Consider the following 21,545-nt stretch of genomic DNA (forward strand, 5'->3'; position numbering starts at 1 on the left):
AATATAATTAGTAAAAAGAGGACGAAAGATACACCATGAATTGCTACTTTTCTTAATTCCTAGCAGGTTAGCGTATAGAAAATGTTTGATATGTTAATTATTTGACAATAACACATTTTACATTCCTAAATTATATATTCGACACAGTTTATCTAGAAAGTATGCAAGCAGGTTGTATTTGAATTTGGTAGGGTTATACGGCCGTAAAACATTTTCATACACTAGCCTGGTATAAATTGAGAAAAATAGCAACTGATGCTGCATCTTTTATCCTCTTTTTACTAATTATATTTGCCAAGAAGAAAGGAGGTAACCATATTATTTACAGTTTTTATTTTATTGTTCGTTCTATGTAATTTCTTGTCCTTAGGTTTTTAATTATTATTGTATTGTTAATTTGGAACGGTAACATGTATTTGATTTTTTTTCTCCAGGTTTCCTTGATTTAAGGCCTCTCATTGACACCCTTGCCATATCGTAGTGATTAATGTCTATATAAAAATAATACGTTTGTCACCAAATGCCACTAAAGAAAAAGAAAGTAGATGTTACGTTCCTTTCTTATACTACTCTATGTTTTTCGCGCTAAAAATAATGTCAAAATTAAAATAAAATATTTATAAATATATATTTGTCTCTAATCTGTGTTATAAATTATTGAAGCCCCTAGAGAGCCATGATATTGAAAAATTGTTAAAATAGTTTATCAAAATTACAAAAATAGTTATTACGAGATTTAATGATTTGTAATTTTTGTGTATCTAATTCACCCAATTTTCATTATGTCGCTCCTTGAAGATGTTTTCTTAGAGGACGAAGCTGGTGAAGCCCAGGAGTTGGAACGTGTTATCGAGGGCGATGAGTATGATGAAAGGCCGCAGTCAGTTTCCAGAGACAGCGACAGTAATAGTGAAAAGGAGGACGAAGCGGGTATATTTTTTATTTAAACAACTCGTTTTAGTTCGCCAAGGATGATAAATTCACGTTTATATACATGGGATATAATTGAGAAAAATTTACGAGGGTTCTTATTAAGAGCTATAGGTCTTCTATTAATAATTTATAGGAATTATGTCTGTATGTTTATTTCGGATCATCACATTTAAACGAATTGAATATGATTTTCACAGTTGTGATACTTAAAGTCTAGTGTATATTTAACCATAATATACCATCTAGTAATAGTTTATTTTTGAGTTTTCCTATTTCTGAAATCTTTGCGTAATAAAGTAGCAGGTAAAAACAATTTTTGTATGCACATTAGAATGGCAAATAAACTGATGGTCCACCTTATGGAAATTGATAACCGTCACCAAAGACCCATGTGAACAGTACTCTGACCATAACAGAATGTGTCACTCATATAATATATGTATATATGTTGTCTATAATATCTATACTTTTTAATATTTCCAGTGGAAGATAAAAGGCGTGTTGATCCTACAAAGGCAAAGACAAAGAGAGTTATTAAGAATCCCAGGTTCATTTTGAATCCAGCTCGGCTGACTGGTCCCAGGGGGATACAGGTTATTCCAGAACATTTTAAGGATTTTAAGTTTAAAGGTTAAAATTTAAATTTAATTATTGTTTAAAAATTTCTAACAATTCAGAATGAATAATAAATGCCACAAAATTACACCAATTGTCATGTTTCCAAGATAGAATACCTAGCATTATGAGCAACTAGGAAATAAACATTTGGAGACATGACATAGAACACTTGGACCCAAAAAAAACTTCAAAATTACTTTTCTTGTGGTGGCCATAATGGCCATAAATTATTTCCTTGACTGTATTTAATTTGTTTTTCTAAAAATATTAATTGTTATTATTTTAATGTATTAATTTAATGTAGTGGTGAGTCCTATTTTGGATATATTGAGTTTATGTTCATCTAACAATGTACTTAAGTTCCAATACATTGTATTGTTACACATGCATTGATTGTATTGGTATATTTAAGATTATTTACCAGAGGGGGTGTGGCTCCTTAAAAAACGGCATATGTATTCTTAGGCATGTCTGTAGTAAGCTTTGTTTGCATCTTGTGGTAGACACCCAACAATTCTAAGGTGGGCACAGCCTAGCGGCCGTGGGTTGTTTTGGATAAAAAGAACATCCATGTGGTGATAAAGGTCCCAATTCAAAAAAGAAGGTTCCTAACTGAATTTTCCCATTGTGTATTTAATATATCCTTTTCTTTATTTAAAATTTATTATTTATTTTTTTTTTTGTTGCTTCAGAAGTCTTATTTAGAAACTGATTTGGAAAATTCTTTTTTTTTTTATTTAGTAGTATATAAATTGATATTGGGCCCATAGAAATGTTATCAAAATGTGTTTAGAAGTTTTGTTTTTAAATCAAAATAACTGTTTTTACCACCGTTAAAGTTAATGTTTTTTGTGGAAGTAGCTCTTCAATTATAATCATTCTTTTTTTAATTGAAAAATTAAATATTTTCTAGGTAACGGCCATGAGAAAGAAGATTTGGATTTGGTATTAAAGAAACTGGAGCATTGGGCTTATAGACTGTACCCAAAGTTTGAATTTGAAGACTGTTTGAAGAAGATTGAGATGCTTGGCAAAAAGAGGCCTGTTATGGTATGCCTACTTTCATTTGTAATCTTATTCATCATCAACATTGTACTAGCCTTTAACTGTCCACTTCTGAATAAGCCTCCCCCTTGGAAGGTTTTGCCAGTAGTTGTCATACTTTGCATTTAAGAGGGATGCTGCTCCCCATCCTCTGACCATTAGGTTACCCTTGTTTTTTCTGTCTGAAAAAGCCTGTATCTCAATAATAATACCCTTAATTGCCTGTTACAACACTCATGGGAAAGGAAAAAGTTTATATATATCATTATTATACTTAAAAATTTTCCATAGTTACCTGCTAAAATACATCTATTTACTAGCAATGAATATGTTTATAATGTTTCTAGGTGCATTTACATAAAATCCGATCAGATCAATTGATAACAGAAGAGACAGTTGTACAGAGAGACTCCAGTGATGAGGAAGCTCCAACTGCGCCAGAAGAGGATGAGTTTGATAAACTTCTACAGCAGCAGATTGAGTTGGCTAGGTCCACACCAACAGCAAATTCTGTAAAACCGATGTTCAGTGCAACAAAAGTAGATAAGAGGTAAGTAGTGCCTGTAGCATTGACTAGTATATGTATGTGAGATATATCTATGGAGTAATATTGATAATTTTACTCCAGGTCCAGGTTACTTTTAGGTCTGTATATAAAACTTTTGTGCCTCAGTGGCGGGTACATTACTTTGCATGAATGAGGCTCAAAGTTCGATTCCAGGTTGGGCCAATTTAGGAACCAAACTTCTCTGAAATAGCTTGAGTTTAGGCATTTTGTGTTATGCCCTCACATATTTGTTGCCTAATTTCTCATATTACAAGGTAACCTAGCGTGAGGATAAGGCTTGACATGTAAACGAGACTTTGCTATGTAAAGTTATTGGGAATTTTTTTATTGCTAGAAAACAAGTTTACTATACTCCCAATTATTATATTTGTTATCTCAGCTTTTAGTTGAAATCAAGACATTTCTACTACATGTCAAAAAAAGGTATTATAGCTGATTGCAGATACATTTAGTATGAGTGAATATTTCTTTGATTAATATTCCTCAACCAACATATTTTCCTTTAGGTGCATCGCAAATTAACAATTTATCAATCAACAAGTTTTTTTTTACTTTACAGATCACCACTTACTATGCCGAAAGCTGTTTCTTCACCGTCAATAACAGATGAACAAAAGGAAAGGATGCTTCAAAACAGAAGACTGGCTGAAGAAAGAAGACTTGCTAGGCTTCAAAATACTATAAATAAAAACGATAACGCTGCAATTGTCAACAAAGAGCCTGTAGTTGTTGATGATTATTCAATTAAAAATACAACTAATAATTCAGATTCTTCTGATATTAATAACGAACCTATTATTGTTGAAAATGACTTTGCAAATGAAGGAATCACTGGTGCTGATGAAGATGAGCCTAGAAAAAAGAAGCATAATAGATCAAATGTGATTGATAGTTCAGATGACGAATGCGAAGTAGTTGTCAATCAGTCAATAGCAGTTGATATACATAATGATAAAAATGATACGAAGATAGGTACTGCAAGTAAAGACAACATTTCTGTTAACAAGGATTCTACAGCAATCAATGATGATATTCAAATGCTAGATGAAGTGAGTAATGATTCTAATATAATTAATGAAAACGTAGATAGTGTAATAACAAAAAAAGGTAGTAACGATGTTATAATAAGTAATAATGAAATTGTTGGAGAAAATGATAATGGAGCTATTGTTGATAATGAAAATAGAAATGCTGATGTGATTTCTAATGACAAAGGTATTTCTAATTGTGATATAAGATTATCTGATATGCAAACAGGTGTAGTAGATAATGACACATTTGAACATAGAGAGAAATATAACATGATAAGTTTCACGGAAAAGAATATTATTTCAAAGGATAATACAGATGGTTTAGTCAGTGAAGATTTAGTTAAACATATCAACGATGATAAAGTAATAAACTCAGATGAACATTTTAATGATGAAATTGAGAAAATAAATGACAATGAAACAATAAATAATGAACATGATAAAAATGAGAAATCAAGGAATAGCACCGAGGGAAATGGTAAAAATAATGATTTTGATGATTTAATGGATGTTGACTTCACTGATGACTTCTAAATTGTTGGGATAATATATTTATTATTATTAAATAAAACACATAAACACATTTCATGTTTTATTTATGTGAGTGTGAACAAAGTAACTTATCACAGTATGTAATCATTAATAAATAACATGCTTCAGAAACTGTTCTAATGACGACATTTTGCTTGTTTACGGTTTCATAGGAGGTTTATTAAAGAAATACAAAAGAACTGATTACTTAAACAAAGTCCAGTTATTAATAAAAGCGGTCTTGAAATCTTTAACATCAGAGGGCGCCACCCTCATACAAGAAGCAGTATTATTGCATATTACTATATATCTTATTTTGATATTACTAATTCGACAAAAAGGCGTTAAGAGTTTATATTTTATTTTGTTAAATATAGAACAAAATAAGTTACGGTAACAGTACCTGCTTGTAAAACAAATTAGAAATGCAAACTGAACTGAATCAATGAATATTAATGTCACAAGTACCTTGGTGTCATAAGTAGCTTGGTGAACTCGAATTGGGCCATTGTGTTAGATTCTGAGACACCATTTCTCTTAGACTATTATATTAATTTGATAGTTTCACAAAATTACTATTTTATGGTTCATTATAAACTGAATTTATAATTGTGACTTACGATCTATTAGAAATTCAGTTTAATTTAGAAAAAAGATTTTGCTGTGATTTCAAATTGAAACTCTGTGGCTCAAAATCTATCCCATTGAATATTACATAAATATATAATGCAGAGAGATTGTTAAGTATTTTAATTTACAGTAATTTATATTTGGCATTTCGTGAATGTTGTATACTCCAAAAACCACCGTTGCCAATTTTATAATAGTATTATATTATATAATAGTATTAAAATAGTTATCCAGAAACTATTTTATGCGTGGTTAGGAACGGGATGTCAGACATGCTGTTTCATTCTAATTATTATTTGCGGTAGCGTAAACGTATCTATCCAGAGGATTTGTAATGTTACTTTACACGTTTCGCAAACGGTCGTCAGTTTAAAAGTTTCTTATTCTACTATAATTTAATATCCGAATCTTAAACATAACAAAATGCAGATGATCTTTGTATGACGTTTAGTTTTAAATTTCTTTAGTAATAAAAAAAAAAAATACTAAGCGTCGGTAATTAAAACAGTTGTTATAAATATCAGTCACCTTATTATTACAGTTTGAAAATATTCTGTATATATAAAATATTATTATCTATATTAAGAATAAACATTCCAACAGTTGAGTGGTAGAACTGTATATGCTAAACAGGTAACACTGTCTTCTCACATTCCTTACTTTCTCTGGAGTAACTCTTTGTTTTCTTTAGGGTTACTATCAATATTATAAAATTAAGTGCGTTCACAAATTTAAGTTATTAAAAGTGTGACAATATCGCAAATTCTGTCTGAAGTTGAGACTAAGTGTAAACGAGATAGAAAGCATCTCACAATTATTCAGGGGCAAGGCGTAACAGATTGTAAATGATAGTGTATGATCCCTTTATAAAACTTTATTAATCTATGGTTTGTAATCTAGCATAGACACACATAGAAAAGATTAAAATTGGTATTTCTGTTTATTCTTATAGTTTTATTTAATTTATATATAATATAAAAGATACAGAGGGGCCCGAGCAATTATATCCCGACGTTACTCATCGCATCAGTTCGGCGTATTTCTATATTTTTAGTATATTTCAATACCAATCCAGAGAGAATAATGCTACATGCTTAGCATCCACAGTTCTTACTCTACGGAATCGTACCATATTGAAAACGCTCTGTGAATATTTATAATTAAAAGTAATAAAAAACCTGGCTAAAGACGAGTCTAAAGTAGCCCAATTATACTACTAACGCTATTCAAAATTCACAAAGCGCAATTTATTCTACGACGTATGTAAGCGATTTACTTGATGGCGAGCGAATATTAATGAAAATGCGAAATAAAATCACGTTAAACTACAGATTTAAAATGGCTATATACAATTATATTATATAAAAATTTTATAAGAACTATTTGAAGGACAATATTAAATATAAAAATAATTAAAAGATGTCTTATGCTGGAGCATCACACCTGCGTCGATCGGAACGTTCCCGCAATGATACGCAAATATAAAGAAGTCCTTCAACGGTCAAGTAGCTTAAATTAAGCATGTTATTATTTTAGACTACCTTTTTCTTATAAGCGGCAAAAAATGCATGCTTCGACAGGCGGCTTGATCGTCTACAGAGCTCGAATAGACATAAATATTATTGCTTGTGGTATATTAAAGAATGTTAACGTATTATTAGCGCTAATTATTTATCACAAATTGTCATACAAAACGACCCTTTTCTCAGGACTTTATATTGGCGTATTTTATTACAACTAAGTCAAAATCACACATTTCACTAGCTAAACTGCTAATGCTGTAATACGCATTTTTAGGCTTTGCTTCGAGACGACAAACACAAGTGTGGCACCAGCATTAGAATAGTGTATTCGGAAATGACAAATTTTGTATGAAGCTTGCTTTATTACCTCTGCAGTTATATATTTGTATATCAAACATGTATCTTTTAATATACTTAAATCCATTTATTTATATAATTTATTCCACGTTTATAACTTTAAATAGCACAAAATAAACAACAAAAACTATATTACAATTGTCTAAATCTAAATTAATATACAATTAGTATTTGGTTTGACATCAGTACGACGATTTCATTAATTGAATCCATACATATCAAATTATGGGAGGTCAAAATAGACACTTTAATCGAATCATATTATGATTCATTTTGTATAACCCTACCACTGTAGCTGTTTTGCACGTTGCGTATATGCGTTAAAATTAGACACTTAAAATGTTATGCCTCATAGACTTGCCTTGGAATACAAAATTGATTATAACCTATTTTTATACTTTGCACATTTAGTAAACAATGTTGCCATTTCTTTATATTAAAAAACAAATAAAAATATTTTTAGTATTCAGTATTTATAATATTTAATATTATTTTTTAAGTGTACAATTTCATTAAAAAAAAAAAAAACTTTTTTAAACATGGCAAGTACAAAAACAGAATACAAATGATTCGAGTAAAATGGCCGTTTTAGTTCGTACTTGTAAAATTATAAATCAAAATGGGTCGGTTACATTTTTAAATTAAATACGTCCGCAAATTTTGTACAGACGAGACAGGCATTAACCCGGATAGTTTTTTATCTCTCAAACTAGATATTTATTCAACAATACCAATGAAGTTCTAACAGTACCTAAGACAGTTTTTTGCATATATCATATTTTGAATTAATTTGATTGTTAAGTGTAGTAATCAATCAGAAACCTCTATTCTGGATAATTGCTCTACATTTTAATTTTTTTATGCAATTTAGAATGGAATATATATATATATATATAATGCAATATATATATACACAATTTGTTTGGTATTTTGTGTTAATAATTAGCGACTGTGGGGTTTTTACTTACCATAGACAAATAATGCTTACATAATCAAGTAGAGATTATTAATTTCCACAATCAGTTATTTAAATTTTTCATAAATATTACACTGGTCACATTTTTTATCACTGTTACTTAGAGGTCGGTAATATATAGTAATATCTATATATTTTAGTTACAATATCTATGTACTGGGCCCATAACGAATATTTTAAAAGTTTGTTATAAAAGAAATTTATATTTGGATAACATACTTTTAACATATTCCAAGATGCAAGCAAATGTGGGCCGAAGCATAGCCGAGGCACACATACGTGAGTCCATCAATGCCTAGTTGTGGCTAAGGCTTGTATAGTATTTTTCTCAAACAATGCGCGAAAATCAAAAACACAATTATACTTTTAAGTTTAATGACGAATAACGAATAATAACTTTTCACACGTCATAAATGTTCCTTTGTTTTTTTTTTTCAATAAACAGCTTTCTATTTGCAAGCTAGTTCGAAATTTAAATAAAACCTTTTATTAGTTACTTCCTTGGTAGCCATATTTCTAAGTAAAAGGTCATTCCATTTTTAAATTACAGGACAGATATGAGTTTACATAGTAATTTATCTGGTCGCAAAACACGACAGATATGGGTTTCCATACAACTTTTGCCAGCCGCTGCCCGCATGTATCTGGCCAGTACGGCAATTTTGATTTATCTCGAAGAAGATTGTCAAAATAATGCTCACATTTCCAAGTATGTTTGAGAAAATATATTTATCAGTTCCGTAATACAATTTCACTAAACTGTTATATTGATAACCTTCCATTTTGAAAACGAAAATAGCATCTTAACTTATTTACACACACCAATAAAAAAAAAAAAAAAAGATTGTTTTTTTTTGGGCTCATAGATTCAAATCATGTTCACTGTAAAAGATGACTCAACTTTTCTCGTAGTACGAAAACTACCAAAAATTTTGTGTATATGTTACAGTCAACACTCTTAAATTGGTCAAAGTACGTTTGTCTAAAAGAAAAAACAATCAAAAGTACATTAGTCATTTATTAAAAAAACAATGTACATTTGACTGTACGAATAACAGTTGAAAGTATTTTTCATTTTATTGTTAGGAGAAGGGCCAAATTAAAAGTACCCGTAACCGGCGAGCGTGTATGAAAAGATTGATGAATGTGGAGGAAGCGAAAGAGGTTTGTTTGAATCGTAGCATTTGGCGTTCCATTGTTTCTGTCTACCCTAATGGGAGACAGGCGTGACAGATATGTATGTATGTATGTATGTTAGGAGTTTCCGGTACTACCGGTATAATAACTACCGGTTTAATTTAGGTGTAATTAGATCTAAAAGCTCGACTAGTTTCGTAATCAATTCGTGACCCTCAGTCAAGAGCGGCTGTGACGCGAGCTTCTAATTTTAGTGAAATGATACTCAAAAGTAGCTTCACTGCTAGAAGAATGATTAATTAAGAATATTTTAATATTGTGTTATTAAGATTAAAAAAACTTAACCACTGAACTCATTTTGATAAAATTTCAATTGGGACCAATCTGAAAGTATGTCGGTTTACAATTGACGGAGTTATGAGGTAACAAATATACAAAAAAAATACTGAACGGGGAACCTTCTCCTTTTTTGAAGTCGGTGAATAGTACTCTTTCAAACAAAAACAGTCAACAATATTTTTCACTTTAAGATAAAAATAAAAGTACGTAGATTTATTAAGACGGAACATTATTAATAGAATATTTTTTTTTCTAGACAAAAGTACCTTTGACCGATTAACAGTTTTGACTGCGACATTTCCCACCAATGGAACATGTGGTGCCAAACGATCTACTCTGTACTTTAAACATATTAACATAAGGTTTGAAATCGCCTAACATTAGTTGGCATCAGGTATGAGGGACGCGAAAAACGATGTGAATATCATCCACGTGACCGCGAGTAGAGACTGGTTGTTACCGTTGTCTGCGGCGGCCTGCTGAGGGGCGGTGGTGGGCTGGGGCTGGGGCTGGGGGGGAGGAGGGGCCTCTCCTGCAGCCTCCGGCTCCCCGTCTCCCTGGCCGGCGGCTGCCTGCGGGGCTGCCTCCGCTTGGTTGGCTGCTGGAGGCTCGTTGCGGCGATTGGCCTGAATCTGATCTTGGTTGATTTGAAAGTCGCGGAAGAAGCCGATTTGGTGGCTAAAACAGAATAAATTCTATGGTAAATAGAAGTAGTCATTTGTCGCAAGGGATTTTCTTTTGGTGGTGTAATTTTGAAGAGAATGGTGCATAAGGGTGAAGTCCCCGAGCTTAGGTACTGAGTTTCATGGGGTTAGTAAGTAGTACAATCTATTGCCATCCCCATCTATCATCTATTAATAGCACTGGAAACCACTGTGGTTGATTCCTGATGAATTGGTTGCAATGTATTATCCAATCTAGGTTTATTCTCTCCTATTATCTCTAACTGACATCTCGCTAGCCCATATCATCTCTTAAAAAATCTTTATACAGTCTCGCTTTAGTAACAATTAAATTGTGTTAAAAAAAACCAAGAGGGAGACTTTGTACAAAAGTCGATTGCTTGAGTACCTCTGTCCCATTCGTGTTTCAATCGTGAAGCAGCTGTGTTTGCATGGCTGTGTTTCGGTTTGAAGGGTGGGATATGGCGTGAATTTACTGGGTACAGAGGAATAACACCCGAGTCCTCAGGAATGGCAACGCATGGGGGGTATCATGGGCGAAACAGTATACTGTGTTATGTCCATGGTACTGCTCTAGTCTATAGGCGACGGTTACCACTTTCCATCAGGTGGGCCGTCAGCTTGTTTGCCATTCTAAGTTGTATAAAAAAAAACTTCAGTTGTGATAAAACCAATTATTTTAATTTTAAAATTAAACTATTGAGTCGATTTTGAATAAACTCTAGGAACACTCTGTAAGTATATCCTTTCAGATAAAAAAAGAATTATCCAAATCGGTTTTACAACTGACAAAGTTAGGTGGTAACAAAAAAAAGTAACCGAACTGAGTCTCCTTCTTTGACAAATAGCTGCTTGTTATGAGCATCATCTGGCGTAAACACTCACAGGTATCCGGCGGCGGCCAGCAGCAGCACGAGCAGCAGCCGCGCGGGGCTGCCGTACAGGTAGATCAGCGAGAACAGGATCGCCATCCGCGACGCCGAGTACAGGTGGTCGAGCCAGTCGCGCGGCGCCAGCGCGTCGTCGGCGTCGTCGGGCGGAGCACCGCGCGGCGCCGGCGCGGGCGGCGGCGGCGGCGCCGGCGTCGGCGGCGCGGCCGGCGCGGCCGTCGACGCCTGCCACCTGGACACACGGTATGCCGTTAGCCTGCCATAGCCAGTTATGTCCATGATACTGCTCATGTCTATAGGCGACGGTTATTACTTTCCAATAGGTGGGCCGTAAGCTTGTTTGCCATTCTAAGTTGTATAAACAAAATTGATAGAGAAATAAACATAATCATACTTAATATGGAGAACGTATGAATTATCTAGCAAGGTCGCATGATAGATGCCGTTTGTGATTATAATTGCGGTGACATCACTTTTATACACATAAAACATCTGTTTAAATTTATTGCTTTGACAGATACAAAAGTAGACATAATAATGAAATCATTGTTAGAGACAGGTGTGGGTTTAAAGATCTGAAGTGACTAGAATTAGGATGATGGTTAGGGCATGTTGAGAGGATAGATGGGTGAATTAACAAAGCGAGTCAGTTGAAGGATTCTTAGTTGAAGTTATTACAGAGGACCAACGTTAACATATTTTTCTCAAACATGCTTGGAAATGTGAGCATTATTTTGACAATCTTCTTCCAGATAAATCAAAATTGCCGTACTGGCCAGATACATGCGGGCAGCGGCCGGCAAAAGTTGTATGGAAATCCATATCTGTCGTGTTTTGCGGCTAGATAAATTACTATGTAAACTCATATCTGTCCTGTAATTTAAAAATGGAATGTCCTTTTACTTCGAAACATGGCTACCAAGGAGGTAACTAATAACAGATTTTATTTAAATTTCGAACTGGCTTGCAAATAGAAAGCTGTTTATTGAAAAAAAAAAAGGAACATTTATGGCGCGTGAAAAATTATTATTGTTCGTTATTCGTCATTGAACTTAAAAAGTAAAATTGTGTATAGTATAAAAAGGCTTTATAAAGCATTTGGGCACATATATTTTTTACATAAGAATATTTTTTTAAAAGTTGTCAAGGCGAGAAAAAGAAAATAGGAAAAAAATTATGTACGACAGTAAAAAAAAAAAAGTGACAATGACAATATAAATACAGTTAGATAACTCAGTGGCGCGGCCTTGTGGCGTATCAACTATTGTCACCTACATTATATTACCTTCATCCGTGCCTTCAACTTGTGGACTTCGATTGTGAATGATTGAATCGAGTTTGTATCAACTACCTACAATGGTTTCAAACAAGTATGTAACCAAATGATTACGGTAATCTAACGCCGTATGGTACCGTATCCCGTGTGGTTCCGGCATAGAATAGGCCACCCCTTCCTTTCCCGCGGGTGTCGTAAGAGGCGACTAAGGGTGGGCGAGGGATGGGCCGCAGCGTTCCTCTTAAAACGTCCTCAAAGACCTAACTGCGGTTGCCCATCCGCCTGCCACGCATAGCAATTACTGGCAAAACTTATTGGGAAGGATTATGTCCAATAGTGGACTGTTAAAGGCTGATATAATGGCCGTATGACTGACATTGAGGTCTCCTAAAGAAACCTTACAATGCCCTTTTCAAAGAACTTCACGGTATAATCTCCAGGGAACACCTATATAGCAAGCCTTTTTGAACTATAAGTGAATCAATTATATATAATTCTGATTTCTGATCTAGATCATTCTGCAATCTGAGTGTTCACGGGAAGAAACTCTTCTGAAACACCACAGTTTGTGACTACTTTAGTTCAATGGGAGTGAGGACGAATTCTCTTTCGAAATAGTGAACAGTTGGATACAATAAGACTTTAAACATTTTGTACGCCATTAAAATATTGTGGCTAATGACGTGATTTTATAATACTAATTAAGATCTATTTCAACCAGAGGGAGACTTTGTACAAAAGTCGATTGCTTGGGTGCCTCTGTCCCATTCGTGTTTCAACCGTGAAGCAGTTGTGTTTGCATGGCTGTGTTTCGGTTTGAAGGGTGGGATATGGCGTGAATTTACTGAGTACGGAGGAATAACACCTGAGTCCTCAGGAATGGCAACGCATAGGGGGTATCTTGGGCGAAACAGTATACTCTGTAATGTCCATGGTACTGCTCATGTGTATAGGCGACGGTTACCACTCTCCATCAGGTGGGCCGTCAGCTTGTTTGCCATTTTAAGTTGTATAAAAAAAAACATATTTATGCAAAACAAAGTTATAAGATTGCAGTGGCTATTGGAAAAAATATCGACATTCCAGGGTCTGGGTTTTTGGACTACGCCCTATTATTCGAGGACAATTGGAGTGATCATGTGGCACTTATAGTTCCTGCTTCGCGACAGAAATACGTAAGACTAATGCTCGATTACATATATAAGCAAGTATGTTTGTGGGCGTATAATATATTTAAAAATAATATAGAAAAGTGAATCTACTTACATGTTAGCATACTGTTGCATATACTGCAAATACGCCTGTTGCATCATCATCATGTGATTCGCGAGCAACGCCGGATCGTTGGGCACCGGTAAATATCCTTCACCGAAGTTATAATTGGGGTACGGGGGCACTCTGCCGTAATTGTTGACAAAGGAACTGAGGTAATTCTGCATCTCGACTGTGTGGTTCTGGTCGTTTTGCCGTGTCTCTGGCCTGGAAGCCGTCTCGGCCGGTCTCTCTGTGTTCTCCCTGTTCTCCGGGACCGTCCTGTGTCTTAAACCCTCTGTGCTTTGTTCCGGTTTTTGTGGTTCCGCCATTTTCCTTTTAGGTGTGCACACTAAGTGCATAGTATGCACTATCTGGCTCTCATATGTTCGAAGTATATCCTTCAGTACTGTTTTATCCTCTAGAAGTTGTCCTGAGTATATAATCTTTTGTTGGTCTGTTCTCTGTAAAGAAGAGAAAATTAATATTATTTACTGCTTGCGTCAACTGCTGGACATAGATCCTGAGCAACCTGCATCTGCTACCTGCTATGGATTTGAGGTCATCAGTCCATCTAGTTGGGGGTCTTAATGGATGATAATGGAATGGTAACCCCACCCGTGCTGTCGGTATACACCGGCGGGGCACCAGTGAAGGATGATAGGTGAGGATGAAGTAGATCCGTTAGCCTATCGTGACGAATTCAACAAGAATTGTTCACGATGGTTTCCAGGGGGAACCACGTAGAGGTCGACCTAATAGGGCATATTGCTAGCAATGGGGCTGTCAAACTCCATTGCTAACAATCCCTTTCCCTTTGCTTTTTCTAGTTGGGGGTCGTCCTACAATGCATTTGCTGTCGGTTCTTCGAGCTATGTGACCATCATCTCTATTTGTGTGTTCATCTCTATTTAAAGAGGTGTATTTTGGGAAATTCTTTCAAAATCTCTACCTAGATTATAAAAGAATATTATTAAAAATTTAATGTTTCCAGCCTCATCGGATTTATAATACAAAATCGGTAACAAAGAAGTGTTTTGATTTGACGTTTATCATATACGTACATTAGCTTGTTTAAGCGCTCTCAACTGCAAAACTATTTGATGGATGTTATGTACTCGTGTTATCTCACTGCTCGTATTATCGTGAGTTTCAAACCATATGACGTCACGTAACAAAACAATATGGCGGCTAATGAATAAAAAAAATTATAAATCATAAAAAATATGGTTCTTATATTTTTATAAATATGTACTAATAGTTAATATAAATAATAATAGGTAAATAGTCCTGATCCACCTGCATCCACTGATTCTTTGCAATGTATTTTAGGTCGCCACTTCATCTAGTGGGGGTTCGTCCTACACTGCGTTTGGCCGTACGGGGTCGCCACTCAAGAACCATTCTTCATAATCAGTTGTCGGTTCTTTGAGCTTTGTGACAGCTCATTATCACTTCAGCTAGCTTATCCTTCGGGCTATGTCGGTGACTTTGGTTCATGGCATTCAAATCTAATTTATTAACTATATTTCTATAACAATTTAAAATTAATAAATTGCTGAAGTGTTTAATCCATAAATAAATTGCCAATGCAGAAAGCATACACCTAGTTTATCTATACATATTAATTACCTATAAAAATATTAATGCATTTTATAATTAGCGTATGCATGTCAACCAGCTATTAAGTAGGGGGGAAATGGATTGTTAGCAATGGGGTTTGAAAGCCCCATTGCTAGCAATATACCTTATTAGGTCGACCTCCACGTGGTTCCCCCTGGAAACCATCGTGAACAATTCTTGTTGAATTCGTCACAATGGGCTAACTGACCTACTTCATCTTCACCTATCATCCTTCACTGGTGCCCCGCCGGTGTATACCGATAGCACGGGTGGGGTTACTATTCCATTATCATTCATTAAAAAAAAAAACCAGCTATTAAGTGCACACAGATACCTAAACTATTTGCATATCATGAAAATTATAGATAATCGTGGCGAAAGAAATAAAATTAAAGTTACATTTGTGTGCGTGAACTGAAAGTACACAGAAAAAGGTGTGTATGTATGAGTGTAATGTTTGTTATCTAGATGACATAGTGAACACAGCATACATTATGCAAATCGACTGACTCAGTGTCCATCAAACATTATAGTTAACACATATATCTATGTGGTGCTAGGTCAAGATAAGTCAACTGAATTCACTTATCTACAGTTTATCTTATATATTTTTTTGTTATGACAACATTATTTATATAAAAAAAAAAAGTTTTAGTTAAAGGACATATTACACTATCAAACATATGAGTTGGAAATAAAATCATTACCACTTCTTGTACTATAGGTAAAATTGTACATTAGTATTTTCAAAAAATTGTAAAATATTCCCTATCAGAATTACCTCTATATGGATCTCCCTGAAAACCATGACACTGCTCATGTCTATAGGCGAAGGTTACCACTTTCCAACAGGTGGGCCGTCAGCTTGTTTGCCACTCTAAGTTGTATATAAAAAAAAACCATTATGAGCAATTATCATCATCATAATATCAGCCTTTAAGCGTTCACTGCTGAACATACGCCTCCCTCTTGGATGGTTTTGCCAGTAGTGGCCATGCAGGCAGATTGGCAACCACTGTTCAGGTTTAAAGACGTTTTAAGAGGGACGTTGCTGCTCATCCCTCATCCTTTCTTAGGTCACCTTTTATGACATCCACTGGAAGGGGGGAAAGGGATTGTTAGCAATGGAGTTCGACATTGCTAGCAATATGCCCTATCAGGTCAACCTCCACGTGGTTCCCCCTGGAAACCATCATGAACAATTCTTGTTGAATTCGTCACGATGTGCTAACTGACCTGCTTCATCCTCATCTATCATCCCTCACTGGTGCCCCGCCGGTGTATACCGATAGCGCGGGTGGAGTTACCATTCCATTATCACCCATTAAAAAAAAAGACACCCACTGGAAAGGCAGGGATGGAATATTCTATGCTAGGACCACATGGCTACGGGTAGTTAATTCTTGTTCAATTCATTACGATGAGCCAACAAACCTGCTTTCATCCTCATTTACAACAGACTGATGTCATTTCATCATCACTTATTAAAAAAAAACAGACAATTTGATGTAAATAATTAAACAAATAAGCCTTTAAATAAAATTATATATACCTATACTTTATAAGTATACATAGTTTTTAACTACAATACATTTAAAAGGTGTTATTGTAACTCATTAAAACTAACAACTGTTTGTTATCAGACCTCGCATACAAGCTTCTACTATGTTTTAAATAGCAAAGTGCGCATTGTAATTGTCGTCACTGGTATTGTATAAATAAATTCAGTATTATATAAGTATTTTCATTATTGTGTATATTTAAACAGAAAACTGTTCAGGTTCAAACTGGATATGGTATAACTATGCTATACAGCAAATGCCTTCATTTAATACCCTGGTTTGAAACAACAAGACTTTCAAAATCGTATTCAATTCGTCAGGATGCAATCTGGCCATGTTTCACTTAATAAATTTTATCATCTTATAGGAATTAAACAATCATCAAATTGTATGTATTGTGACAAAGTGGAAAACCTTTAAAATTTGCTGGTGGAATGTGGTCAGAGTTGACACCTGAAACAGCTGTTTTGGGCGATATGCCATTATATAATGGTAATATCAATTAAATACTGAGTCAACCTGCCAGTCACAATGTAAAACGGCTGGGGGGAAAGTTTGTAATGGAGACTAAAAATTCCATTGCTAGCAATATACCCAACCAGGTCGACCTCCTCGCGGTTCCCCCTGGAAACTATCATGGCTAATTTCTGATGAATTCATCATGATGGGCTAATTGGCCTGTTTCATTCTCATCTATCACCCTTCACTGGTGCCCTGCCAGCGTATACAGTTAGCGCAGGCGGGGTTACCATACCAATTTCACCCATAAAAAAAAATGTAAAACTGCTATATCTATGGGTAAAGGTGTCCCTGACGAACTACAGACTGAATTTCAGACATTCCCTGAGGCTGGCATAGTCACTCCTATGCCAGCCTCATAGGGACCATTCAAACAGCCATGACCAAAATTTGAATAAAAAAATCATAATATTATGGTAAATGAAGTATCCCATGTACTAAGTTAGGATATAACCTACCCATGTACCATATTTTATTCAAATCAGTTCAGTAGTTTTTGTATGAAAGAGTAACAAACATTCATCCATCCATCCATAAAAATTTTCATATTTATTATAGTAATAAAACATAAATATTTCCTATTTCCTTAAGTTAAGATAAACTCATTCCTGTTTCAACCATGAAGCAGTTGTGTTTGCATGGCTGTGTTTAGGTTTGAAAAGTGGGGTATGGCGTGAAATTACTGGGTACAGAGGAATAACACCTGAGTCCTCAGGAATGGCAACGCGTGGGGGGTATCATGGGCGAAACAGTATACTCTGTTATGTCTATGATACTGCTCATGTCTATAGACGACGGTTACCACTTTCCATCAGGTGGGCCGTCAGCTTGTTTGCCATTCTAAGTTGTATAAAAAAACTATGTTGTGTGTGGGTACTGTACATAAATATACTGTGTAATATATAAATATATTGTAGGGAAGTGAACCCTAATCTTTATCAGTTAACGGAATAATAAAATTGCAATTAAAATGTGACCATTATTTCTTTCCATAACAACCTGTTGATTAACATATAAAAACTAGTAATAATACGAGGTTTGTCCGGAAAGTACGTATAAAAGTTTTTTAAAAATTTTATTTTACAATTATTCAGGTAAATCAATTTTATCCCCTTCAAAGTACTCCCCCTGTGACATAATGCACTTGTGCCAACGCCGTTTCCACTGTGAGAAGGCTCCTTGAAAGTCCTCTGGTTGTAGGTTTCTCAGCTGCCCCGTCGTAGCTTTTTTTATCTCATTTATGTCCCCCAAATGCCGCCCCCGAAGTACCAATTTGGTTTTTGGGAACAAGAAGAAGTCACACGGGGCCAAATCCGGCGAATAGGGGGGGTGTTCGGTCACCGTAATGGAATTTTTACTCAAAAACTCACGGACAACAAGAGAGGTGTGGGCAGGGGCATTGTCGTGGTGAAGAATCCAACGCCCCTCTCGCGCCAATTCTGGACGAACTCGTGCCACACGAGCTTTGAGGCGTCTGAGCACATCGACGTAGAATTTTCCATCAACTGTCTGGCCTGGAGGTTCGAATTCTTTCCACGTTTTCGTCGGAATGTGAAGTGGAAGGACGTCCTGAACGTGGGTCATCTTGAACGCTTTCTCGGCCCTCTCTGAATCTTTTTAGCCACTTGTGGACGGTTGGTTCCTTCACAGCATCATCCCCATAAACTGTTCTGAGATCGGCAAAAATTTCACGGCCATTCTTGCCGAGTTTCGAGAGAAACTTGATTACGACGCGCTGCTCTTCAACGGAAGCGGGCTCCATGCCGACGGGGTTTCGTTAAGAGGTAACTTCACAGATGGCGTGACAAGCCAGTTCGCACCGCACGGCGGTCAGACCAGAACTGAAGCATTGTTAGGGACATAAGGAAGGGGTCCTGCGCTTACCTGGCCTCCCCACTCCTCTTTCTCGCATTCCAGAACACTTTTATACGAACTTTCCGGACAGACCTCGTATTCTCATATTTCAATTTTTTTTTATTCAACTTAGAATGGCAAACAAGCTGACGGCCCACCTGATGGAAAGTGGTAACTATCGCCTATAGACATGAGCAGTACCATGGACATAACAGAGTATACAGTTTCGCCCATGATACCCCCCATGCGTTGCCATTCCTGAGGACTTAGGTGTTATTCCTCTGTACCCTGTAAATTCACTGCCATATCCCACCCTTCAAACCGAAACACAGCCATGCAAACATAACTGCTTCACGGTAGAAATACGAATGGGACAGAGGTACCCAAGCAATCGACTTTTGTACAGTCTCCCTCTGATTTAAATATGTTTTAAAAAAATAAAAAGTAATCTTTTTACAGTTTATGGCTGCCATATTTATTTTATACTACTGACATGTTCCTTACATTAGTTGTATATAAAACAATACTTGATTTATTAATATACAAGAGACCATTTAAGTTGACGCCAAAAATGCAATCAGTAAAATTTTTGTCTGTCTGTATGTTTGTTATAGAAACAAAAACTACTCGACGGATTTTAACGAAACTTGGTACAATTATTCTTCATACTCCTGGGCAGGTTATAGTATACTTTTAATCACACTACAATCAATAGGAGCAGAGCAGTGAAGGGAAATGTGTCTGTTACATCAAAAGCACTGAACTGTGAGGAAAGACATAGGCTACTTATTTTACGAAAAACAACGAAAACACAGACGAAGTCACAGAGAACAGATAGTTAATAATAATTTTATAAAAAAATGAGTTCATTACTTATTGGTACCTTTACAGGTTAACCAGTCTTCATTAGATTTGGTACAGAGAAGAACAGAAGCTGCTTTTTATCCCAGTAAACTAATACAACAGTTTAGGAGATAAAATTTCAAGTAGCACTAGTATAATTATAAAAAATGTATTTTAATATAATCCACAAGATACTGGGGGGAAAGGGATTGTTAGTAATGGAGTTTGACAGCCACATTGCTAGCAATATGCCTTATTAGGTCGACATCCATGTGGTTCCCCCTGAAAACCATCGTGAACAATTTTTGTTGAATTCGTCACGATGGGCTAACTGACCTACTTCATCCTCACCTATCATCTTTCACTGGTGCCCCGCTGGTGTATACCGATAGCACGGGTGGGGTTTCCATTCCATTATCATCCATTAAAAAAAAAATCGCCAAGATACTAGAATTTAAATTGTTATCTTCTAATTACATCTATGTAATTTTATTACAAATTTAGATAAGATAATAAAATATTTTGATATTAATAAATAAACAAATTTGCTGGGTGGGACATAAACGATTAACTAATTCATGGTGTAAATTAAATGGATAAACATACATTTTATAACAGTACTAAAATAATTGTAGTGCTAAAGCATAACATCATAATTCCTTGCTCTAAGCGTGACAGAGTAAGCTGCAAAGTTCAAGGATATAAATAATGAGTTACAATGACCACTGACCCTGTCGATTGATTTTTATTAAAGCTTCAACTGTACTGCAGTATTGTGACTTAGAATATAAATAATATATTAATTTCAAAGGCAATGAATTTAAAATGAAAACACTTTAAATAGGCAGATCTTTCAATACAATAACAACACAAATTTGCACTTTGTAACTCACCGGTTTACTTGGATAAACCTCGGAAAGATGTCCTTTCAACTGAGCCACGGTCCATGACGATTGACATTCGATGTTCTGATCCTCAATTTGTTGATTTGGTGCCTTCACAATCAACGTAACACTGTCTGGTATCATTTTCCAATCATAGATTTGACACACTTGTATTAGATAACAGCTATACTCGTGATTATTGTGATGTGATAAAAAAATTAAATTGATTGCGGAAAACACAATTGTAACGTAGAAAACCACGGTAGAAGAGGTGAAGTTTAGCTGACGCAATAAATAAAAAAACGTTTTAATTTACAGAAGTCCATATACGACTAAATAATGACGAAATCAATTCGTTCGATGTAAATAAATACGCCAAGAAATAATGAGGACCCCAATACTTGTCAATTTGATCATATAGTTATCTGTCGAATTATCATTGGTCCAGCAAGGCGGACAACGTCCAGTCTCCT

At 35.3% G+C, this 21,545-nt stretch overlaps 2 protein-coding genes across 2 annotated transcripts; one reads left to right on the forward strand and one right to left on the reverse strand.

The window, feature by feature from the left end:
• Positions 1–548: 548 nt before the first annotated feature.
• LOC113509407 (uncharacterized) lies at positions 549–4,777 on the forward strand. Its single transcript, XM_026892744.3, has 5 exons — positions 549–930; positions 1,417–1,563; positions 2,465–2,601; positions 2,943–3,145; positions 3,723–4,777. Exons 1-5 carry the CDS (start codon positions 783–785, stop codon positions 4,726–4,728), a joined length of 1,641 nt encoding a protein of 546 aa, XP_026748545.2. The 5' UTR covers positions 549–782; the 3' UTR covers positions 4,729–4,777.
• LOC113509389 (homocysteine-responsive endoplasmic reticulum-resident ubiquitin-like domain member 2 protein) lies at positions 4,774–21,489 on the reverse strand. Its single transcript, XM_026892723.3, has 4 exons — positions 21,082–21,489; positions 13,803–14,251; positions 11,256–11,492; positions 4,774–10,365 (listed from the first exon to the last, which is right to left on the reverse strand). Exons 1-4 carry the CDS (start codon positions 21,214–21,216, stop codon positions 10,068–10,070), a joined length of 1,119 nt encoding a protein of 372 aa, XP_026748524.2. The 5' UTR covers positions 21,217–21,489; the 3' UTR covers positions 4,774–10,067.
• Between the last annotated feature and the right edge of the window lie 56 nt (positions 21,490–21,545).

Source organism: Galleria mellonella, unplaced genomic scaffold, assembly GCF_026898425.1.
Source record: "Galleria mellonella isolate WM207_F2 unplaced genomic scaffold, CSIRO_AGI_GalMel_v1 utg425, whole genome shotgun sequence".
Taxonomy (NCBI): domain Eukaryota; kingdom Metazoa; phylum Arthropoda; class Insecta; order Lepidoptera; family Pyralidae; genus Galleria; species Galleria mellonella.